The sequence below is a fragment of the Temnothorax longispinosus genome, chromosome 7 (assembly GCF_030848805.1).
Source record: "Temnothorax longispinosus isolate EJ_2023e chromosome 7, Tlon_JGU_v1, whole genome shotgun sequence".
NCBI classification, from domain to species: domain Eukaryota; kingdom Metazoa; phylum Arthropoda; class Insecta; order Hymenoptera; family Formicidae; genus Temnothorax; species Temnothorax longispinosus.
In genome coordinates this window covers 19,725,601-19,751,846 of record NC_092364.1, presented here as the reverse complement: position 1 = coordinate 19,751,846, position 26,246 = coordinate 19,725,601, and the positions used below count along the sequence as shown (strand labels likewise).

Sequence of the window (26,246 nt, the reverse complement as noted above, 5' to 3'; positions counted from 1 at the left end):
TCAGGAGGCTCCTCCGTTCTCCGTTCCCTGTTCCCGACGCCATTTTACGTTGATTACGATGCGGTTAGCTCCTTCCAGCCTCCCGCAACCCCTCGAGTTCCTCACTCCACTCTCGGACTGCCTTCCCTTCCCTCCACCCCACCGCCCCCGCCGCGCTCAACCTCTCCGGCACCTCCTCGCCTAATTCTATTCTCCACCTCTCCTTCCGAGGCACTTACACACAATCGACTCGACCAACACAATCCATGCTTGCCGGTCACCGTACTTAACGTTGTGGTCCGTCCTGCGAGGTAAGAACAGCTCGGCAGCACGGATCAGCGACTGATCTATGAGTCTTTGTCATGTTTACCGAACCGCCGGCCGGACATCTCGGCTTAGTCTCTTTCGCCCGGCGATATATCGCGCGAGCATTCGTGCGTTGTGAATGTCGAATGTTTATACGTAGCTCACGTAGAGAAAAAGGTAGAAGTGTGAAATATAAATTTCAAACAACGAGCTATAATTTTGACTTTGTCCAGATAATTATAGAAATTCTGTATGTATGGTAGAATGCCTTGGAAATTTTAGAAAAAAAAACTAAAGTAATGCTTTCACAAATTCAGAGTCGATTTTTCCTCCTTTTGTCTGAAATAATACGATTATTAATTACGATATATAAAAATATGAGAACTCAAGGAGAAAAACGATTACGAAAAAAAGTCTAAAAATAAGTAATTTTTTTGCTTCGTTGGCAAGTTCATTAGAGGCAACATAGCCGATTTGTTCGGTTCTTTTCTGGCACATAAAAATTTGCCTTGCTAACGACGATCATAACAATATTCCACGTGACCTATGACTTTAATCCTAATAGATTCGGCTTTTATGACGACCTATCTTGTAATGGATAAGTTGCCCCTTAGGAAGACAAATTAGAAACGGCACTCAGGAAAATATGATGAAAGATCTAGTATAGACCAGACTCCGCAGCAGAAGCCTCGGATTGTATTCTTGTGTTAGTTTTTATGGAGATGTTTAATTCTTCTACGCCATTACACGTGTACGATATTATGCGGCTCATTCCTCATTATTATTTGACTTGTATTAAAACTTACATATATATAATTATAAGTAATCTTGTTTTATCCGAAGATAAAACAAATCAGATACGGGATATATCATTTTCTAGATATATCTTGTATTAAAATATAATTCTCAATTTTATGATTTTGTTATCATTATTGAATATCTACAAAGAACGCTATTGCAGCGTCTTAACGGGGGACGCGAATTGTTGACGAATCGTGCAGGGAAGGCGGTCGTGGAAACTGGATAGCTTCCTACCTCGAAGTACACCGTAGTGGTGAGAACAAGAATAAGCTTGAAGAGGATAGGGATAATGTGGCGAGTTGGACAACGTGGATGAGGACAAAGAGGAGAGAACGAGAAAGAGAGCCGAGGATAGAAACGAATGATGAGGATGGAGACGGATGTAGGTAGATGTAGAAATCAGGATGGAGGCGGAGGTAGGCATGTGTGACGAAGGAAAGAGGGGTCGAAGAGACGGCGGGCAAGAGAATGGAGAGAATGAGAGAAGAGGGATAGATGTGCACGTAACGTGACGGACGTCGCCTGAAAGCTCGTCCGAGAGAGCGTCATGACGGCGTCGTTGTCGTTGGGGTTGATTGTCGCAGATCTTATTATCCCCCCTTTTGTTCTAAGGAAGCTACGGCCGCAAGTTCGTACGTGTGTACGTGCGTGTGCGCCCGTACACGCGCTCGCGCACGTGTACACGCGTGTATGTGTTGCGCGAGCCAAGGGTAGGTCGCTGGAGGAGGGTGGGCATTCCCCTTCGGCCTCCCGCACTGGGCCCCCCGCCACCCCCTTCAGCCCCAGGCTAACCTTGTTAGCGCTAATGACGGACTCTGCCGCGAGATGCGCGCGAGCCAAGGCAGGGACGTATATCTCGTGATCCTTGCGGGGTGTTCTAAGTTAAAGATGGCGGTGCTTGACCCTTGAGATATCTCGTGACACCATTGTGAAATTACATTCCTTTTTCCTTCTGTATAACAATAAAAAAATAGTCGGAAACATTTAAAAAAATCTATTTTGAAAATTGATCGAATTTTCTTAAACTTTTCTGTATAAATTGAATTGATCTATAAGCGTGTAAAGGCTTAGAAATAGAATATTAATATAAAATATAATGAATTTTGAAAAATTCGTAGTATTGGTATATTCCAGACTGTGTTATAGTAATTTTTCTACATACAGTTATGAAAGAAAGAAATTAAATTTTATGTTGTATTAGGATAATTGTGTGATATGCAAATTGCGAAATCTGCGTTTACCTTTAATGGAAATTCCGAACTATCATGTTGAAGTAATAAATCCTCGTAAATCCTGTTTTGTTACCAAACACGTTTCATTACCAACATTACCACAGATCATTGACAGCGTCAAAACTTTCGCGTATTTTTAGACAGGGACTATATACGTTCGAAAGATGCTAGAAAATCTCTAATTCGAGAAAAAAAAACGAAGAGAGAGAGAGAGAGAGAGAGAGAGAGAGAGAGAGAGGGAACGTGAGGGACTCTCGAAGCAACCCTCGACGGCCCCCAAAATCCATTAGACCGGAAAACGAGGTAGAATCGTAGAACGCAATGGCGTCTAGAAACAAACGACGGCCGATAGGAGTGAACAAGCAGTGAATCACCCAAGCACTTGTTTACCAAGAGAATCAGGGATTCAGGGATGCCGTTCTCCGACTCTTGGAATCCAGCCCCATCGCGCTCGTCCCCCTTCCTCCCCCCTCTGTCCTCGACCCCTCCGCCACTCATCCATCGGCCCACCGCTCCCCACACCATCAACTTTGCCATCAGCTCACCACCACGTCGTATGGGATCTCCCGAAGGCGGATGGAGTAGCTCTTCGCATACGTAGACACGCGCCGTATCTCAGAGCGTGTGAAAGAGAGACGGAGGTGGCGACAGAGCGAGGCGGAGCACGAGAATGACGGAGAAGGAGGGCGCGGTGGGAGGGAAAGTTACGTAGACACAGAAGCGGCACTAGAATCGCTAAATGTAATTCGGTTAAAAGGGTTTTAGCAATACAATGCATATAAACATGAGTGCCCCACCCCCGTCGTCGCCACGTCCTTCCGAATTGCCTCCCTTTCGCCTGCACGTTGTCTTCGAAATCCTCTCCCGCGACGACTCTCGACTTCCTTCTCGACGAGGACGAGCTTCCGTTACGAGATACGAGCGAAATCAGCTAACTGAGGTTTAACGTTCGCCAAATGAACGCCGGTGAGAGCCTCGCCGCGAGATCTGGCGATATGATTTTTTTTTAAGATTAAATCCATTTCTCAGAAGCTGAAAGCATGAAAGAATTTCTTTCGAATATTTTAATAATAAAAAAGAACACGATATCTTTTAATCGTAGGATGCGTATAAGAGAAATGTCACGTAATTCTTTCATCCTCTTGAAATTCGATCAAATTTTTTCGAACTTACTCGAACTCATTTAAATTATACATAAGTTATACATTTTCACTGCATACAAGTTTAGCAATGATAAAATTAACAATATTCTCAATCATTAATATTTTGAGCATTTATCTAGTTTTAACTTGAGATATCTCTCGATTAATCTTAACTTATTCTGTATGCAAGATTATATAAGAGAATAATAGACCAATTTTTTGCGAGTTGAAGATTAATAATAATTAATCTGCGGTATCGAGCATATAGCAAACTTAGGATAAAGCGAAAAAGCAAAAATACCGTGACACATCGAGTTATCTCCGATTGAGATCGATCTATGTACACCCAAAATATTGGTTGCACACGTGACTACGCGTAAATGCGTTTTTCACTAAATCTCCGCTCGCGCGAATAAATCTCCGCGTGCCGGAAGAAGGGAACGCGCGGAGAACGCGAAACGAGATTGGCCGTTATGGTAATTCTCTCAGCGTCACGTTAACGCGCCTTCGTGTGCTTTCTCGGGTCGGCGGCATATTTCTCGAAAAAAACTTTACGGCCATTTCCTTTTTCCGCCACACCGCGCCGTGGCGTAAACGGTGATGTGGCGCCATGCCAGAACGTTTTCGAGATCGTCCTGCCCGCCCGTCCGGGCGCAATCCCGGATTTTTCCTCGCAAATAATCACGCCCGACTCGGGAAGGCTCGCTCGAGCTGCTCCCGCCACGGATTTTCTCACGAGTGAAAGATAAAGACGAAAAATTGAAATAGTATATGACAAACGGGGGTGGGGGAAGAACTTGGCAATCGAATCAGTAATAGGAACGAGGAATCGACTGACGAATCTGCGCGACAGCGAAATTACGAGGAAAATATACGTATAAGCGAGAAAACTCGAACGCAGAAGAGCATTCATGGTACAATCTTGATAATGTTTGATGATCAAATTTAGCTCGAATGATTTCTTCAATTTGCGAATCAAAAATGCTGGAAAAATCACTTAAGATATCTAAATTGAAGCTTTATTTATATCTATACATATACATTTTCTTTTCAAGAAATTAATTTTGTTGTTTGATATACTTATGGTAGATATATACAAAAGTATAACAAAAGTATAACAAGATGTATATATATATATATATATATATTATTTGTACTTATATTTTTTTTCTCTTTCTTTTTATATCTCTTTTTTATTGAATCTCTCAATTTATCAATACATCTGATGTCTTCGATTTTTGCGCGACGGCTTTCGAGCTCGGAAAAAGAGAATGGCAGCGCGGGGGAATGCAGCAAGTAGTGACATCGATCCGCATTCGTCAAATACGACTTTACCTCCTTCTTGCGCCGTTTCGCCGAGTGATGACGTTTTCCGAATGAGCGGCTCTCCGCCGCCGGATCCCGCGGAATGTCGCGGAATTCGTAACTGGGGATTAGCATGTCATAAATACTGATGGCGCAGCGCGGCGCTACTCCTTCGGGTGCCTTTCGAAACACGCCATTCGGTTCTCCATCGAGTACCCACCAGTCAGGCCCGTTCGGGGGTGGTTATCCGCCGGGGGATGAAGCTTCTCATTTACAAGCCATATACCAATCAGCGGCCATCATGCAAATAACATGAGACCCGGCTCCCTCGCACACGCGGCTGAATACGAGCGGATCTGAGCATTTATTGTTCGAAATGCAAAGTAAAATCTGATATTGCGGTCGTGACGGATTTTTCGGTTGATTTAGCAGTTTAGTTGATTTTTAATAAGAAAAAATAAATTTTGTACATTGAAATAAACTGCCTTCAAATAATTTTTGAGTAAATGTATGTCAAATCAAATAATGTATCAAATAACGTATGATACTTTGAAGAATAGATATAAATATTTCTAGATAATTGTGATAGATTTATTCGTCTAAAAATAAATATAACTGATATAAGAAAATATTTAATCTTACGGAATTGCTATCGCCAAAAAACTGGTTCTTCTAAAAATGGTCGAAAAACGCATAATTTTTAATCAAAATTACATAATTCTAGCATGAATAAATGTATGGCACTGGCCCACACATATAGTTGCCGAAATAAATAAATATCCACTTAAAGTTACAATAGCGTTAAAAATAAATGCCTGTTAGGAGAAAATGACATTCATGGAGAAAGAAGAACGCAGCGACTTTGCTCGATTTCATAATTTATTTAGGAACTTCTCGCGATATTATCATACCGTGTATTTGCATCGCATTCACTAACTTAGAACCTATGCGGATAATATTTACACTCACATCGTAAATACATGCTTCTCGCTCGCACGCGCACTCGTATGGGACAATGCTCGAGTAACGCCTATACCTCTGGACAGGAACGATCCTATACCGTCCTGTTTTCTCTTTACACCGTTTATATTAACAACTTCGCGATTCCAGCGTCTGCCTGGCGTCTCTTCTATCTTACAAGCCGAGCGAACACAGAATAAATACTATCTAGTCATGTCTATATACACGATGAATTTAGATTAAATGGCATCCGTCTCGAGGCTTCATAAATCCCGAAGGTAGATCTTCGCTGTCACATATGCGCGTCGATCGTTAAATCGCACGATCACGGCGCGTAGATCTTCCAGTTGTTGCATGCTCGAAACGCGATTATTGTCCGCCTTCTCTCCGGCAGGCAATAAAAAGATAATTCGATTATAAAACCAATATCCCGCTGGGTTTTGAGCAAGACGCTTCTCTAGAATCAGCAGTGACACTTGTGTATCTAATAACCGTGTGATTAACAAGCGAGGTATCGTTAATGATCGTGTTCGTGAATATCGTCTCGTTCGCACTTATTTACATCAGAACTTTTGATATAGTAAATTATAGAGGTGAGATATATACACACACGAGAGATCGACTGTTTTTTGGTAGAAAACTGTGTTCAACAATAAGCAGAGACCGAAATTCATTGAGATCGATGCACGCGAAAATAATTTCCACGTTCGTTCGTGACAATGGATAGATGGGCGCAAGCTGATGCACTCACCGACGAAAAATCAGTATTATGTCGCTTTCAATCTCTGATAGTAAGTCATAACAACTCTTACTGTTACGATCGACTATCAAAATTATGTCGCAATCGATAGTAAAGCGGGATACTTTTGCTTCTCACTATAAAAAGTATCTATACAGGAACAATCACGCAGTCAAATTAACAAGCAGAACTTAGTTTTATTAATCGAATCTTTAGATTCGCACTCGACTTTGAAATCGTTTCTCTGAACAACTCAATTTTCCAAGAAACAATCAGTTTAGTGATAATTTACATTTTTTTAACCGTTAGGAGACCAACAATTAATTTTCTTTTAACATTTTAAGAGAAATATTTCTTTTTCGTATATTCTGTTTGCCTCCTAATTAAATTAATAATATTTAAATAAAATATAGTTAAATAAAATATATCTACATCCAAAATAATTATGTATAAAATAAAATGAGCGGCTGAAACGTCTGTGTACGTTCGCGAATATTGTTCTTTCTTCGCGCATTTTCGAAAAATGTTGATTCCCCAACAGTTAAATGCCTCCGTTGCTCTTTTAGACCACGTAAGGCCGATACAAAGGCTCCTGGAGGTCCGTTCCAGTTCTCTGACTTTCCTGGAGCGTTCCTCTAGATTCCTCCGGTGTTTCAGGTGCATTCACGCTGACGTCACTTCCAGTGTCCCTATCGGCACTTCTCGCGCTTCCGGCTTCCTCGACCTTTCCGCTCGTACGAGCCTCCTGCTGCGCCTTCTTACTGCGTTTCCATTTCATTCGGCGATTTTGAAACCAGATCTTCACCTGCAATGAGAGTGCAACGTGTAATTATTCGCGGCGAGTCGACACCGTGTAAATTTGGTAAAATTTCACGACGCGAGGAGAGATTAGAGGAATTATATGCGTAGCGATAAGCGATTTCGGTGAACTAACAACTATCGCGCGCGATATTTGATAAAAATATTTCGGCACTTATCTCGCATTTAATTTTAGATAATTACGAAATACTATTCGCGAAAACAGAATTTGTCGCAATGTCGCAATGAATTTATATTATATACAAGTATGATATGATAAAATGTATATAACGTGTATATAATGTATATAATGATTTCAATTTCGTGTCGATAATAAGTGCAAAGGCGTTAATTATAAGAATTGACGAGTTGTCGGTGTGATTGTCTTCGATCGGCGCCCGATTTAATTTAGCGAATGCGTGCTCTATAAGCGCGGGCAACGTCACGTGAGCCACCCCGCGAGACGCAGTAAATCAGGTAGACAGATACAGGGACTCGATTTTTCCTCCCCAATCGTAAGAAAACGATGTAAATCTTTCGGACAACATATCATGCGCCCGGGCCAATCCCCTCCAGACACACCAACCGTATTATATCTTTACCCTCCGTGTAGGAGCGCGGCTTTCTCATACGAATACGAATGGAAGAATCTGTGAACGTTTCGCCGAATTCTTGCTACTCGAAAAATCTTGCGTGTGACAAGATTATACATATAAAATCCTAATCGCGTCACAGTAAAGCACACCTCAGTGAAGACAATCTTTTTCATGATTGTTACATTTCACATATGTTCACATATAAATTCAAACAAAATATTTGTTTGTGATAAAACTTTAGGTTCGTGAATAAAAAAAAAGAAAATAGTTTAACATTATAATACAATTTGAAGATTAAAAGTGTGTTTGCGATGAAAATATTTATTTCTCTTGAAATATAGGGTTTTGCATTAAAACAGCGGGTGTGCCATTGCTTATCGATCAGCTGGATGATTCGATAGACGAAACGACGAGGACTTACGTAAATCATTCGCGTCGCGTTAACAAATAATTCGGAGCGCGAGGTAAACAAGCGCGGGGGAATTGAATTTGAAGGAAGGGGGGGGGGAGGAAAGGCGGGCGAGAAGGTGCGAATTGTAGGTGCGAGCGAGTCAGTCGAAAAAATGGATCGAGAGATGGGGGGAGGAGGGAGGGAGAAAAAGCGATTCGACGCTTGCGAAAATAAATATTTGTTATATCGCCGATAAACCGACGAGCGATAAAGAGCGAGCGAGCGAGCGAGAAAGAGAACAAATAAATCGCGTTGTAAATTATCTCGCGAGCCGAAATTAATCGACATCTTGTACATGGGAAACCGAACGACGGTGAATCATGGGATTCCGAGAGCGTTCGATCTACGATACGATCTCAATTGCGATTGCGCTAATTGGCCGAAGATATTTTTCTCACTGATGAATCGATGATCATCGATGCGTATATATAGATCTTGCATGTTATTACGACGATCACGATCACGATTTCGACAATTGAACCGTGAATTTCGGACTTCAAACTAATTAATTCGGCGAGCTTAATTAATTCAGCAAGCAGGAAATCGCGTTGCCATTGTCGCAATAACGTCGAATCAATTTGGTAAGAATCCAAAGGGAAACAATCGTGCGGAAAACATAAAAGAATGCATAACTCGTCGAAAAATATGCTTATATATCACAAGAAATGGTCGAACTGCTACATTTCGTGAATTTTCATGTTAAATGATTTGGCAATAACATTTACGTGCGATAACTTTTACGAATACGTGGCGTCTTCATACAAGTGTCCCTAAAGAATTACTTGACTTGATAATGACAAAAATTGCAATGTAGAGAGATTTATTGGGAGCTGCACAGCTTTCGCCCTTTTCAAATAAACGCGTTCTTCGTCGGGCGTCGCGACGCGTTTCGTCGTGATGCTCGCGCTTGGACGGTAAATCGCCGGTAATCGCGTTTCTGCAAGCGCGGAACTCAGACGTGAAACGGGTAACAGCATCAGGCCCCGGGAAAGGAGGAGGACGAGGAAGGCCGAGGCGGAGGCGAGGAGCGAGGCGGAATCGGTAAAATATCGAAACAAATCAGCGACTGAGCCCGCCATAACTCAGACTTTCACGTCTGTTTGCCGAGCGATCCGTCAGGGCTCGTAAGCTTCGGAGTTATGTTTAAGTTGTTGAACTATGCGAGAGAGGATTCGCGCGTGCACACGTCGGGCGTCGGATGGAGGTATAGGGCGGGCCGGATTATTCGAAGGGATTTTCTCTCTTTTCGAGGGTCTTCTTTTTCCCCTCTCCCGAGTGCTCATCGCGCTCCCCCGTGACCTCGCGAATTTCCATTTTCGCGCTATTTACCGGTTGACGTCGCTCAACTTAACTTCTCACGGGGCCGACTCTCGACGCTATAACTTAACGCCAACTCGATTCTAACTTTGTCTCCTTCTTCCCTCCCCCTGGGAAATTATCGATTCGATTTCTTAACGATTTCCGCGAGCGATTCCGTATCAATCGGATATATAATTATGCAAAGATACCTCTCCCGAGAGAGGAAATAGATTTTATGTAAAATAACACTCAGTCTTTTTTTAACTTTACATAGCAGTTTTGATGAAAACTGTTACAATGCTAAACGACAACAAAATTATAACGGAATTCTCATCGGGTTTCGCTATTTGGTGCTCTTCGAGATTTCTATAGTATGGACGATGTCGATAAAAGCCATTTTATTGCATGTTTTATCGCGGATCTCGTATTACGGGTGATTCACGATTCGCATTTTCTTCTTTCTGCTCAGACGTGAGTAATAAAAATGGCTAATCGCGATACTTATCGTACGAGAGATGATTCACGGTCGTTTATTGAATTGGGCCGTTATTGAATTTGGGATATCGAGGAAGGTAATGCGCAATTCAACATCATTATCTCGATTTACCTGCGTTTCCGTGAGCATCAGCGACGTCGCGACCTCGAACCTCTTCGGTCTGCTGAGGTACTTGTTCTGTCGGAATTGCTTCTCCAATTCGAGGAGCTGCTGGGACGTAAAGGCGGTCCTAGGCCTCCTAGTTTTGCCCAGCAATGCATGCTGTGCCGCGCAACCTATTACAAAAAGATATTTTGTTCAAGAAATATTTTTTGTAACTTATATAATGGTACTGTAATAATAGTGTTATTATATTAACTCGAACAACAATATTTGCTCATGAGCCATAAATTAAAAAACTCAATCATTAAGATACGTGAAATAAATAACTTCATATAAAACTGCGAAGAGATATATTTCTGACGTCGTGTTGATTTTTGCATAACGAAAATTTTTAATTAAAAATATTGCTTTATTAAATTTGTTTGTATCCGATAAAAGTCGCAAATTAAATGCGATTTTAGTCCGGCAAAATTCGGAGAACAAAAATGATTCATTATTGCGATCCGGACGATCCAATAAAAATCATCGAATGCTAATGCAATTATCGTGAGTGTAAATCCCTATGGATTACGGGGGATGATTTGGGGTTAGACGATAGGGGTGGAAAGCCGCCCCTGCAATTAGCCCCGTGAATGACTCTTGGTCAGGGGAGAATTGCCGACTTATAACACCATAGGCGTAGGACGCCGTGGAGTCTGACGAAATGATCGACGTAATCATGATAGAATTGCTATTGATCAATGTGTGATGAATATGTTATGCCATACAATTGTATATGTATATTCACATTAATTATTTATCCACAACTTCTAAATACGATTATTACATATTAATAACTAAATGCGTGACTATTTTTACTTTTCGTAATTTTTTTAGAAATAATATAAATTGCAATTAAGTTAATTCACTGCGATTACCTTTCTAATGCAAAATAAATTGATAAATAAAATTTGAGATATATCAAAATTTGAGAAATAAATCAGCTTTATAAATTTGAAAGAATCGTTGAATAAAATTGTTTGAAATGACACGTTTGGGGCGAAATTATTAAAATGCAATTCTTGTAAAAATTCAGTTTGCAGAATATTTTTTGGTCCAAGGTTTCGAACTTCAGCATGTACGTTAGAGACGCCGTTATTTTTGTCACCGCGATGCCACGTGTTTTTGTTGTTGCCGAGCGCTATGTCCACCGGCGGGTTTCCACGATTAGCAGGGAGGTGGGCCTTGCGTCACTGGCTTAAGCACCCTCGTAACTTAACTAGCAAGTGCGTGACCGGCTGTCAGTGTTTGTACACATGGCGGCATTTAGTCGAGCGCATTCGGATTACCGGTCGACGCGTGATTCACTAAGCTGCGAGCAGGTACGCACGTTCTCGCTCTTCCTCAAAGAGAGACCCGCGTATTTCGATGTGGGGCCGCGCGATTTCACGCCTGGTACACAAATAAGCGGCAGTTTTGATATTTCGATGTCGTATTATCGGTCTTTCACACAGCGGGGCGTAATGTATTTTCGCAAATTTAACGCAATTCAAGCATCAGGAAAAGAGTAATAATATGTAATATGTATCAGAGAAACATATAATTAAATATAAAATTATATAAATAATATTAGATTAATAAATATAATACATTAGAATAATATATCTTTGTGTGTGTGTGTGCATGGGAAATTTAAAATTTCGTTTAGTTTAAATTCGAATAAGATGGTTCAACTGATTTTACTAAATTCTTACTGTCCACATTTACCTAAATTTGACCTCTCATTTTGCATTTATCGAGTATAGTAATTATAAAAACGTTATGAATTAAAAAAAAATACACGCGGGACTTTTTGACGATTGTTCACGGGAGCAAGCGCGTCACGCGCGAGGGACGAGAGACTACATTTGATAGCTGTTAGTATTTAGACTGTAGCACATTTATTGGGTTATTTATCGTTGGACAAAGTGGAGTTCGGCCCCCCTCTTCCCTGCTGGGCACATATGGCCTGACCGATGATTTCCCTCCCCGCTGATTCGTGACAATTATTATTTGCGCCATTGCGCTCCTCGCCCGTTCCGTCATGATTTATTTTTATGTCCTTTTTTTCAATTTCATCGTCCGGACACACCGTGCACTCGGTATCCATTAGATTCTCTTGACACGCTTGCATATCATACGGTATTATAAATTACCGAATTTTTTCACATTGGTTTATCTATCGCAACTTTGTTAATCTTCGAGATAAAGCAATTTTGTAGCTGCTCAACTTTATTGCGATTGACATGTGATTACATTAATTCTACAATCAATCATAAAATTTTAATCTGCAATCACTTTTGGTCAACGTGATCAAAAGGTCGAGAGGACTGAGATAAGGTTCGGGCATCTACCTATAATTCCTCACAGTATTTTCCCGATTAATTTCAGACGATAATGATAATGTATCAGTAATAACAGTAATCGGCGCGAATTTCATTGTGGGATTCGTGAACGTGGATGTGAATTGATTGTGATTAAAATAAAAAAGTTATGACTAATTATCGTACGACGAAAATATAGAGCGCGCGATCGCTTTTATATCTGCACTTTTATATATAAATTTATATTCTACGTTTAATTATCTCGGCTCTTTTTGAAGACATATTGTAGAAACTTTTGAGGAAGAGCTAGAACCGTATTAATTATATTATAAAATTCTGAAAATAACAAGGCCGTTAATTTTATCGAGATCGTAACATTTTAACCCGCTATAAGACGAAAAGGCAACGTGATCGAGTTCTGACATTTAAGGGTCGCATCCATTCTCCTTTAAAAGTTTAAGAAGCGAGAAGAGCGGTCGGATAAATAGCCGTCATAAATTATCGAACCCTTCGTCGCCAAATTGGCCGGCTCGCGATAATTATTCATTGAGCCACCGGCGCATTACTCGGCGTTATAAGCGCACCAAAGAAATTCGTCTGCCGCGATCGAGGGGGTTGGTTACTGACATACGGTACATACCCTTCTATCATCAGGGGTGTCGCGTTAACTATAGCGCTAACTAACTGCAAACAATCCCCTCGTAGCCTAATAAATAAACGCAATGCGATGTACCGTGCAATCACGAAGTCGATAAAGATAATCGAGGAGCAAAATGATACGACAAATGATATAATAGAAACCAACACATTTAATAAAATTTAGCAATAAAAATTGTAAAAAAGTTGAAAAATATATATTATAAATTACCGAAGAATGTTCAACGAGTAATACATCTCTTTTTCATTATTTGCCTCCAAAATTAAAATTGGACGAATTGGCCCCATTTTAAATAGCATTAATTTTTATAAATAATTGCCATAATTAATTTCTGCAATCCTTTACGATAAATTTGCGCTTGAATTGCCCTAATTTCATTGACACGCGGAGAATGCACCGTGTCCCGCTAAATTGATCATTTGGCACATTGCACGTCGATCGGGAAATGCGCAAACTGTGACAGATGTCGGTAAACATGAGAAGGGAGACTTTATCGAGTGGACAATCACCATTCGCGCTCTTATATCGAATAGAGGGACGGGAGGGGGCTTTTATCATGATAATTTAATTTATTTGGGGTCCCATCGGCCGCTTCATGCCGGGCCACCCTTAAATGGTGCCGATCATCGCGGCGGTAAACACCACCTATTATCTGTACTTAAAGCGCCTGCTCTCTCTTTCTCTTTTCGTCGTACCATCTCGTCCCCCGGAAGTTTATCCCCCGAAAAATTACATTTTACCGGTCGCATGAATATCCTTGCGTAGCAATGAGGGATAGTGATGCGGTAGGTATCGTAGCGAACTTTGCTTTGCGTCGTTAAAAGATATAGATATATAATGGAGACGAGTCAGTATTTTTCTATAATTTTATATAATCAATAAGAAATCAGCTTTCATATCAATTATATTTTTAAGCTAATTATAATAATTTATAATCAGCAAATAAAATACACGACTTTCTATAATACGTTTATTATTTTACAGTCTTTTTGTAATGTATTGATTTTTGAGGCATAACACGATTTAAAATCCGAAATAAGATCATTGTTATATTTTGACCGATTATTATGAAATACTTACGAAATTAATTATCCGCATGTAACTCTTCGTTCCACTGAGCCGAGATCGGATCTCGTGCGACTTTTTTTTAGGGTCGGCGAATCGCACGGTATCTCGGACTAACGAGTAACTACCCTCGTTAACTCCCGGGCGAAAGGTACGCTTAATTAAAACTGATTACTCGATCCGAGCTCCCGCAGGAACTTCACCTTCGTTTTTAGTCCTTTTTGCGTCGGTTGCCGGAATGTTGGCGCGTTACCGAATGACCCGAATGCTTCGCGCCACGATGGAAAAGTATCGCAACACATATTCCCCGTAGTAAAATAATTATTTTATATATTATATACATTTTATATAGAAATACTATTCTGTGCTATATACAATTATAATATATACTTCCTTATTTTGAATATATCTTATATCGCAATTAATAATTAAATTAAACTTTTTGCCAAATTTTCTGTTGCTAAAAGTAATTACAAAAATATTTATTAACTATTAAAAATAAAAAATTCATTTTTTAAATAAACCTAGTCTCTCCGTATTCTTTCCACATTTCTTACGAGATGCACGTATAAATAATTATTGTAGAGAGAATTTGATTGCATCTAGAGCTAGAGTAATTATATATAGCAAAAGAAAACAGTTATTTGCGCATGACAAAAATAATATATTACAGAAAACCGATCCTTGTGCTCATTTGCGATAATAAAATCATAAGAAAAAGTTGAGATCAATTTTTTCGCGTGCGTGTAGCATGAAATTCGATTTCGGGATTCATCATAATGATAGTAATTAAAAAAATGGGGTAAAAATGTATAGGAACAAGCTAGACTTGTTTGCGCTTTTTGTCATTGAATTAGAAATCTCATTTTAATTAAAGATCCTTTCGTTGGATTTTTCATCGGAAATAGTGCACGGCTCGTCTTTTACTCGGAGGTGCATCGATCCTGTCCTCGCTGTCACGAGTACATAGCTCCCGCGGACGCGGCTCTACGCCTACGTAGCAGCCGAAAATGGCCTCCCTCTAATGGGCAGCAATTACCCAATAGCGAATTGCAAATTGGAATTAGCGTCCTAAATCGGCGTGTATACCTCTAACTGTGCCGCCGTACCCTCCGTCGCTCGGTCCGGCTAGCACCGCGCGCGCTCGTCGTCTCGAGGGGGATGGAACAGGGGAAGACGGGGGGCGGATAGCGCGGGGGAGAAAGTGGTGGGAAGGCGAGCGAAGGGGTTGGTAACGTCGATTTGGTAACTTCGTCGGTGGTGCGTTCTCTCAGCTTTTGCTCCCGCGTCCGTGTTGTAGCCATGTCCGTATATGTATTTGCGCGCGTGTATGTGTATGCGTGCGTACGGAAGAGCGTAATGGTGTGTTTATCTCTGTGTATATGTGTGTGGGGGGTATCGTGCCGCGCGTGTGTGCGTCGCCGGCAAGCCCCGCCCGCGGTCCCCGGAGCCCCTTTGCCGTGTCCCGCCCCCCGAATTATCTGCCCCTCAGATCCGAGCTAAACGAATCTAGGCGAGTAACGTCGCTATCCGCCGTCTCGCCACCCCCTCGCCGTCCGACGGCCACCCCCGACGTGCCGGGGATGATCGTAGATGGGAATGGAGCCGGACGAGCGCGTAAGCGAAAGGAAGAGAGAGAGAGTAGGGAGGAAAGAGAGGAGATGGTGATAGGAAAGAGTGAGAAAAAGGAAAGAGAGAAGGAAAAGTTGGGCAAGTTTTATCAGGCTATTTTCCTTACCCGAAATGGCTGAATTTAATCCCGAACTCGGGCTCGCGAACTCGCCACAAATCACGCCATAAACATCCGCGATGTTACTTCTTATTCTTGCCTCGTGCACCGGATGCTCGCCCGATTCGCCATCTTCTTCCGCGTCTCCAGACACACGCAAGTTTGGTTTTAATTGAGACGTCGCGTTGCGCCGCACGCCGCGTCGAGTGTTCGGTGAATACAGTTTTAACACTTAGCTAATTATGCAACAGTGATTTTTACAAGATAAATTTGTAATTTTTATTGTTAGAATCTCGATCTCGATTGCCACTTAATTTTGATTGATTAATTCAAAACCGATTGCTTTCTTCAGAACCTCTGATTGGTCTTTAGCGTAATTAACTCCCGATTGCAATACTGTATAGCTCTCATTACTGCAGTACGTTACATGTTACATTAATGGATACTTTTTTTTACCGTCGAAAAACATTTTATTATATGCTACGTCGAGAAGTAAAATTCGCGGTTTTTCTCGGTGATGGCAAAGGGTCAAAGGCGTTTTGCGGCCGAGAGGAGTTCGACCGTACGCGTCACGTATCCGGCAGCTATCCGATGCGCGTACGCACGTGCATATACACGTACACGAACGTGGCGCACGCATATTCGCGTACACGTAGCTACGCGAATAGTATTACCGACAAGACCGGTATATAGACACGGGATGGCGCGTTTGAGCGAGCGCGCGGGATGTTACACATCGGGTAACCAAGATCTGTTTGCTTGCGGACGGCCAAACTAGCTAGCAGCTAATTCAGAAACGCCATTACCACCTATACGCTTATAGGCGGATCTGATGCCGCCGCCGCCACCGGCTTCCGGTGTATATACCCGCGCGTATATACACTCCGTGCGTGCGTGCGGTGGTGAGCGAGCAAGCGAGCGCATCGGTTTACTCTCTCCCGCTTCTAACTATCCGCGCTCGGCCGTCCATGCTCTCTCCTCTCTCTGCCGCGCGTCGAGCTTTAATTTCGAACTCCGTTCCGGAAACAACATCGACATCAGGTCGTAGTTGCGACCCCGAGGTCGAACGAGAAGTCAATCGCTAACGACGCTGATTCGCCCGACGCCGACTTGTCGCTTTCGGAGCGCTGTCGTATGTTAGCGAGGGTTGTTGAAACCGCTACCATATTACGATGAATCCGATTTCCGACGCTATACACGCACAGAGGAATGAGCCCTCGATTTAATTTACCGCGATCTCGTTCTTGCGAATAAACGTGGATATTGTTTTCCCGTTAAATATTGGTTTTTTTTGCTATACAAAGTTTTTTTCTAGATGCTGCAATAATTTTATATGCTTTGAAAAGATGTTTGTCAGAAAACTCAGAAAAATAATTTTTATTGACTTTATTAATCAACGAATATTTTTGTAATCAAAATGTAATTAATACACACAGTAGCAGTAGAAAAATTCTAAAATAATTAATAAAAATTGTACTTTTTTTCTTCAAGCTCCTTTAAATTTCTGTGTTATAATTCATGGAATATAATTTTTTTTGCGATTTTTTTCACCGCGAATTTGTAATATCAATTTTAGAGAATGATTAGATAATACATGTACTATACATCAATATATAAATCAATGCATAAATCTTGGATAGTACGTGCTTTATGCCCTTCTTTCCCTTTATTTCTTATCGAACTTTCTTATCGCGTAATTTTAAATGAATACTCGATTAAATCTCCCTGGAAGTAGATAACGTGGTGATAACCCGCGTGCAATCAGCCGCGTAAACCTAGCTATCTGGAACACCATAAGCGCTGCGGTCGAATTAATAGGAATGCTGTAAATTCCGAACAAATAAGATTAATCCCCCGCAATCGCCATATGTTAGAGTATAGAATATAAATGGTGGCAGGACGACCCAGTAAGAGCTGATAGAAGCTCCTTCCGTTATCCACACAATTCAACTAGCTCGCTTTAGCATTCTTTTTTAACTCCCTTGTTGTCACACGGTTAATTACATCGTACGTTACGTTTTTATTACATTATTTTTATTACATTGTAATATAACATATATGGCGCACTATCTTATTAGTGTAATATTTTCGTAATTATTGCAGTACTATAGTGTGATATTGTACAGTCATAGTTTTGTAAAAGGCAAAATATACAAAGCGCGGCTGGGCCAGCGGCTTCCGTTCGCGGGTCTCCGACGGAAACGCGAAATTGGCCGTTTAAACGGACTATAAGTCCGCGGAGTTGCCATGGGAACGGTATGGTGACGGCGGTGGCAGAGCATGCCGGGACGTGGGAGGCTGCGAAGGGGATGAATAGACGGATGAATGACGCACAATTAACTAATTAAATCATCCGCCAACCCCTCGCGCGCGCGCTCTCTGTCTCCCGAGTATCATCCCCCTTTTGTTGGTAGAGTTTCCGCCGCCATCTCCTCGCCATTGTTTCTCCCCGTTCGTATGGACGGCGGGATCGGTTCGAAAAAAAAGAGAGAGAGACAAGAGAGAAAGAAGGAAAAAAAAACGAGATTCCGGCCGTATCGTCACGCCGGCCGCTATACCCTCACGGTTCGTCAAGTCGATTTAAGCCAAATTGTCGATCGAACTGTCCGTAAAGAAACGAATCCTCCTTAATTGCGGTTCCTCGAGGGAAGAAACTTCTGTTTTCCTCGACCGAACAATGTCGATTTAGTGAAAATTTGGTTCACTCAATAAAATATACCGCGAGAGACGAATATTCAATTGACTGATAACGGAACGGTTGAATAGAACGCTGGTCCGGATTTATTTCGAGAAAAACGTGGTTCATAGATGAAATATTATCCCCCATCCCCCATCTCCCGCGAGACTTTATTTGAAGGAAAACATTAATATCGCAAAATGAACTTGAACATATTTTTTTATGTATCAATAAAGGAATTAAAGAATGAGAAATTTTATTTTATGAATAAGTACGCGAAAACTAACCGTTGTTTTATACTTACTGCTATATTAAAGTTGAATTTCCTTGGAATTTATTTCATTGTCTTTTGGTGATTTTTTAATTCTCTGCAAATACAACTGATTGCATGTAAAAATAGAAACATACGCCACGCTTAGCAAATGCCATAAAAATGGCCAAAATTACAGTATTAATTTTCAATATATTTAATTTCACTTTGCAATATCCTGCCGTGGCGCTAAAAGGAAATGGCAATGCTGCTTTTTCTTCGACGCCCTTCGTAAATAAAACCACCCTTAATTTCGTTTGTGCCTTCTACTAAGAACTCTCCCATTAACTTGAAAAAATATCTTCACAGACCATCGGCCATTAGAGAGGAATTTGTAACTCGATTTACATTTACATGGGAGAAAGATTTCTCGATAAATGAAAAAATGTGCATATATGGTAAATACTGTAGTATTTTTTCACACAAAAATGATAGAATTTAATTAAAAACTATTTGGCGTGCTTGTTTACATGTATTTAATCTTCGTATTAAATTCAGTAATTCGCAGTATTCGTAAAATAATGTAACTATCAGCAGTATTGCGAGATAAGAAGCGCTCAGACGCATGAAATAATATACGTCAGCGTGGAAATTTTGCATTTCCATAATCGGCAAATTAAACATTCGCCGTCATTAAATCATTGGCATTAAAATATGTAAAACAACGGTGAAAATAAAAATTACGTGTTAGCAGTTTTATCGTACGCGAGATTTATCGCGCCCTCCACGATTATTTATATATTTGCCGTTGATATCGGTACCTGCAATTAATATCGTTAAAACGCTTAAGGATTTTCTCAGCGCGCGCGTTTCGCGTAAAAAGGCCATAAATTCGTGATGAATAATTTATTCCTTCCTGGCGGGGGGACAGTAATTATTACAATTGTTACTTCAACTCGCGCGAGCGATTAATCATCGCTGGCGTGCCTATATGACGCGCACCATCGGAAAATCGATGACGTTTCGCACGCTAATCCAAAAGCCAATTATCGACTACTGTCGATCATTGCTGATTGACGCATGCACATGTGCCAACTGAAAAAAAACATCCGAACTGTCACATAGATACGCTATAGTGCGAACGAGTTAGTGAAAAATGTGAATACGCCTTTGCGAACGACGTGTAGTTTACATAATATTAATTTATTTCATTAACGCAGACTTTCCTGATGCAATTTTATTAAATACATATGGGAACGAAACTTAGACTTAATTCTGTTTTATGTCATTACTTCTTAGGAAAGAGTAAAATATTTATATTTTTGCATTCTTAGGTAACTTATTGCAAGTCGTAGAATAATAATTATGAGGATGTTTGCTAAATATATTGAATTTTTATGGATTGCAAGTAATTTTTATGTAACATTAAACACATCTATTTGAAGAAAGAATTTATTTTTTAATATAATTATCTCTTATAAATTCTAGAATGCATATAAAATGAGTTTCTGAGATCTTAATTTTTTCTCAATATATATTTCTCATGCTTTTTCTATCAAATCGTTTTCTTCGTCGAGATGATGTTCGAAACTTTAAACTAGTTTTCAGCATCCGATCAAAGTTTCTCAAAATGACTTTTCGGTTATTTTAGTACAACCCTTTATTTACCAACTTATATCATTACGAGAGACAACGTATTCCGAAATTAAATAATTTGTCTCTAAGATGTTCGCACTTAGTATATAATTCCAGTAATACGATCGTTATAATAACGACGATGTTTTGCCGTTTCAATGGCCATTCCATTCGGCGGCGGCAATCGATGGCCGCGGAACCGCGCTAATTAGAGCGGTCGCGGTGCGGGCCATCCATTCGTAACGCGATATGGATAACTATCTAGTAGCGGCGGACGGTGACGTGAGGTTTGGGGGTGCGGTGGGCGGCGGTGCCGTTCGGGCACCGGGGTACATCGTGCAATACGCGGGCCCCGACACGTGCACACACCCCGCTTATAACGCGCTAGTTAAATTTCGATACGCCGTTACGCGCGGCACGGGATAGATGAAACATGGTGTTGTCGTTGCGTCGCCGCGCGCGGGCATAACGCGCGACAAATATTCCGCAAATAAAAGCTCGCATCATCCCCCTCGCCGTCCGCGCTCTCATTCCCTCCCCCGTCACCCTTCCTTTCCCCCGTGTTATTTACAAAACGTCGCGCGGGGGTGGTCCGCGCGGCCGCCGGCAATTTTTAACAAGTCGAGCCGTGTACCGACGATGGCCTCCAACGAGCATGCCACGCGGGGGGGGGGGGGGGGGGAGGTGGCAGCGGCAGGGGCACATTCGATGTATTCGACGCGCGTTTTATTTCGTGCCACGCGCGCGCGCGCGCGCACGCATTTGTGCTCTTTCTCTCTGTCTCTCTCTCCCTCATTCTTTTTTTGCGTTTTCCCTTTTTTGCGCTTGTTTTACGCTACCGCTCGATTTTTTTCGCCTTTTTTGGTCGACGCTGGATTGCTCGGCAACTACCAATCAGGATCATCTGACAGGAAATACCCCGCGCACCCGTCACCGTTCGCCACTTGTGTCCGCGGCGTCCCCGGGTCCCCGCCGCCACTCCGCCTCTCATTTCTGCTTCCCTTCCTCCGTCCCGGGGTATCCGCCGCCGCCGCCATCGCCATACGTTCACTGACCAATTTGTTCGATAAAAGCCCTCGACTGATTGGCCTGACAACGCGGCCACGGCTCTTTTTTCCGAGCGCGAAATTTACCGTGGTAACCAGACTCCTTGTTGCACACCCCTTCCTCCCTCAAGCCCTTGCCTTTTACCTTCCAAATTTCTTCGTCGCCACTTGGTATCATCCCTCTCTCCTACCTTCTCTCTTTTCCTTCTTCGAATTTCTAAGACGGTTTCTGTGATTCGTGGAAAGGTTTGCGAATTAGTTGGCAGCGATGCAGTTCGTCGGTCTCGTGAATAAAGGTTTTGTAGGCAAACGGCGACTGAACGAATGCACTTTCTCATTTTTCAGGACCAATTGCGAAAGTTTAATTAAAAACTGGCGAAATTTATTAGATGAAATGCTATTCAAGAGAATCAATACAAAAATTTAAGTTGAAAATATTAGCTGACTCTCTGAAAGATTAAAGGAAATTTATTTCCTATAATAAAATTATCTTTCTGATATAAAAGGAACATAATAATTGTTGAACATAATCTTTTATCCAAAATAAAGAAAATAAAAAATTTTGAACGATTGATATCTTATATTTCGTAATATTTGTACGTTATTTTACGTTAAGTTTTTCGAAGATAATTTCGAAAATCTATGTTTGAAGAGAACCGCGAGCATGCGAGCGTCACATCACCGTTATCGAGATCGTAAAATTTGTGTGGTCGGCCAATATGGTCTAGTGGAGCGGTACATTAGACGCGTAAACATGTACTATCTGCTCATCGCAGCGGCAATCTGTCTTTCGACGTTGCCTCTCACTTTCGAGTTAATAGCTGGTAATAGCTGTCGAGAGCTAACATAACACAACCTCCCACGCATGAGTTACCGTCAATCGACGATATCGCCTGACGATCCACTCACCCACGCGAGGAATTTCGATTTTGCGCAATACGCGTCTGCCGCGGATTCCCCGACGAGGAAGCTTATTGTTAGTTACTTCCTCTTTCTGTCATGAAAATTGACCGCAAGTCATTTATCATGCATGCTCGACATTTCGTTGATTGTCAAGCGATAAATTAAATTCTCATTAAAATAAATCCTTATCGAAATACACGGAAAAATATAAAGAATCCTTTTACCTGTTCGCGAAGTTTAATCGCAGACGTTATCTAATGTAATAAGGAAATAGATAATTAAGAATTGCTGTAAATTCTTACTAGAAAATTCATGATTTCAAATTTGATTTTAAACATTATTTTAAATCGAATTCACTTACGTCTATTCTTGTGCTATCTCGCGCGCTATTTGTTGCAGATCCGCAGTCGGCGATAAAGTCGCAATCAACGTGTTTTTTTTTCTGGGATCGGCACCGCTAGCATCACTGTCGGCTTAGGAAAGAGCGATTTACGAGGATTGTTATCGACTTTAACGACCGTTATCGGTTATACTCGCAAATTATTATCGAATCATTAATTTATCAAGCATTGAAACAAGATTAATGGTTTTAACGTGAAGGTCGAGTCGTCTTTTGCAATAGCTTTTTGCAGTATTTGCGATTTTATTCTGGATTATGATAAAAATCCGCGCGATCCGGAAATTAGAATTCGGGATTTCCATTTTTAAAAATTAATTGCACACCGTTTTCGCGTTTACCTTGTAAATAATTAATATACATATAACGCTTGAAGCCATCATATCGCACAAAGAAACGTATTGTATTTTTTGTTTTAATTTTGAAATGTAAAAAGCTTAAAGAAATTCTTTATATAAAATGCTTAAAAATTTTTTAAATTATTTTATTAACACTTAAAAAAAAATAAAAGAATAAAATTTTCTCCCACGTTGCGCGCGCAATAATTAGATCATTATTTAAAATACATGATTTATCATTATTGATATATATCGTTAAATTACACTTTCTTTTTACACTATTCCACTTAAAAGCTCATACGAATGATATCTTATCATAAAATAGGGGATTTCAATTTGCGTCGCTTTTTATAGCAATGATAATTATTGTGATTTTCATCAGATATCGCGCGATTAATTGCTTGTATCGTTCTTCGGCGCGGCAATCATTATGATATATTCAATTAATTACAAGCATCAGCAGTGATTGATAATCTCAATTTGATGGACATGATTTATGCTTTTGTTATTATAGACAGTGATGTAATTCAGAATATTATTTTTGTCACATTAAGCTTATAATTCACGTGTAGCTGTACATTATTACACATATGCATCTTCCAAAATCTCTTATTATTTATTAATAAAATTATTAAATTATTTAAAAATCTCAAACAACTAAAATACGTAAATTAATTTTTATTATAATCAATATCGTCAAAAATGTTATCAATATCATCTTCAATATTATCTTTATTAGACATGGATTTAGATATGCTTTTTTTTTACAAATAAAATTTATGAAACGGTATATGTCTCAAGGTTTCTTCAACATAATACTTTTTTTATTTTTGCAAAATACATTTCTCTTTCCTGTATTTCTATATTATCAAAAGCTATAACGATTCGTTTATGCGCAAACATCAAACTATCCGAAACAGCCATTGTAATTATTAATTACATTAATTGCATCTACTCACCGGCCAGATCCGCGGGAAGTCTCGGGTATAACATGCCGGTCCGGGCGAACCACTCGAGCTGGAGTGGATGGATGTGATGCTGCTGAGGATGAGGCCCTCCAGATTGGGGATGGCCGACCGGCTGACCCTCCTTGTGTATCGAGTGGAAGGCGCTGCCGCCGGCCGGATGATAGTACAATCCTCCGGGATGGATGAGTGGTCCCGCGGGATGCAGTAGGAGGCCCTGATTCTGCCTGACCACCGCCGCGCCCACGCCGTAGGGCCCGGACGCGAGGCTCTGATGGCTCAGCACCCCGTTACTGGACGGATCCTCCGAGCCGGGAGATATCGGAGGGCTGGAAGCGGGACTGCGACTCGCGTTACTCCCGGGACTGGCGCTTCCGGTTCGCGTCGGGTCCACGTCGACCGACGTGTCGTCCTCGACGTTCTCGAGCCGGTCGTTCCGATAGTTGCTGGTCCCCGTTTCGGGCCTGAACTGGCCCCTTTGGACCGACACGCCGGAATCGCTGGAATGGAGGCCGAGAACGGTCTCGCGATTGGAGGAGTGTCTATCTCGTGCTTCCAGACTGGGCGAATCGGATTCGTGATGCTGAACGAAAGGATTTAGAGAATTTCTCAAGGCGGTTCTTTGATCTCCGGAACATCTTATGGCGGTGGGGGATTCCCGTTCCTGAATGCCACCGAGATTCAGGCCATCAGATTGGACACCGTGATTTCTGGAGAACGATTTCTGTCGATCGGCCGACGATTGTTCTATTTCATTCTGCTTCGTAGCGCGACCCAGAAGCGCATCGATGCAGAAAGACGTTTTGCCAATGGAGCTATTGTGCTGATTGGACGAGCTGAGGATGTAATTTTGCGGCGAAGACGTCCTTCCGGGAGAGCTTTCCGACTCGCGGCAACGACTCGTCGCTATTCCGTCGCTAAAACATTTTCTGGACGAGTTTTCCGAATCCTGGAAGAAAACAGGCCCCGAGTGGTCTTTCGGGAAACGTTTACTTCCGGCATCCTCGTGATATCTGATTACTCTATCTTCCACGTCCGGCGATCTAGCACCCACGAAACGCACTTCCTCGAGCGATCTCACTCGGCTGTCCAGCGGCGATCTGGCATCCTCCGATCTGGGCGAAGATCCGGGATCCTGAAGTCTCTGTTGAAGGCTGTAGAGATGTCGCGGATGCTGATGCAAGTCTTCTGAGACCATCTGCGCGTTGTAATGCATAGCTGCCATGTCCTGCGACCACTGTAGATTTTTAACACATACTTTCTGGTGAGATTATGTCCTTGCAATGTCAACACTATTGGATTCCAACCGAATCTAGGTGTCACTTGAGCAATATAACGATCCCTGACACTGACTCAAAAGAATTGTATATAACAATGTCTAAAAGATCAATGACGTCTTGATCTGATTGATACCAAGATGATCTTCAAAATCAACACTTGACGCAGACTAATTCTAGTTACAATGAAGTTTTCATCCGATTGATGATTAATTCCTTAAACCGATCGATTATAGGTGATCTAGCGATGGTGGTGTACCTGCGTAAATCTCTCAACGACGTTTCGCACAGTTTCGAACGTCATTACGTGGACGTGTCATCGGAACGATTGTTAATTGATCCATAGCTCGGTCAGCCGCACTTGGTGGATCGATATAATCGTTCCTCGCAACCGATCGATTCCGCGATTATACGAATCACGATCTTCACACGAAGCCGACGACCACGAGCAAAGCGGCTCGACGTCGCGTCGCAAAGTGACGTCGCGAATGACCGCGTGTCCGACGAAAAAGCTTCTCCCACTAGAATAGAATCGCTGCAACTGCCAGTGCTTTTGACTACGCCCACCGCGGGTCGGGCGTGTCCGAGCTACACACCCACAGATCCTTCGGCGGGGGTGAGATACAGCGAGGTACTTCCGCCGAGTGCAACGGGGATAGCGATGCCACCCTCGATGCTTCCCCCTCGACCAATCAGAGCTTGCGTGAAGGATTGGCGCGAGAGTGGTACAGAGAGAGAAGCACGAAGCTTCTCCACGT

The 26,246-nt window shown here is 41.6% G+C and overlaps 1 protein-coding gene across 1 annotated transcript; it reads right to left on the bottom strand.

Annotated features, from left to right (window-relative positions):
• Positions 1–5,632: 5,632 nt before the first annotated feature.
• Exex (motor neuron and pancreas homeobox extra-extra) lies at positions 5,633–25,987 on the bottom strand. The gene is made up of 3 exons (XM_071784151.1): positions 24,206–25,987; positions 10,216–10,379; positions 5,633–7,269 (listed from the first exon to the last, which is right to left on the bottom strand). The coding sequence occupies exons 1-3, from the start codon at positions 25,434–25,436 to the stop codon at positions 7,027–7,029; spliced, it is 1,638 nt and encodes a 545-aa protein (XP_071640252.1). The 5' UTR covers positions 25,437–25,987; the 3' UTR covers positions 5,633–7,026.
• Positions 25,988–26,246: the final 259 nt, after the last annotated feature.

Coding starts and splice junctions, on each gene's coding strand:
- Exex (XM_071784151.1), bottom strand. CDS start 25,436: ATGGCAGCTATGCATTACAACGCGCAGATGGTCTCAGAAGACTTGCAT. Junction 10,380..24,205: donor ACTTCCCGCGGATCTGGCCG/GTGAGTAGATGC, acceptor TTTTTGTAATAG/GTTGCGCGGCACAGCATGCA. Junction 7,270..10,215: donor TGATGCTCACGGAAACGCAG/GTAAATCGAGAT, acceptor CTCTCATTGCAG/GTGAAGATCTGGTTTCAAAA.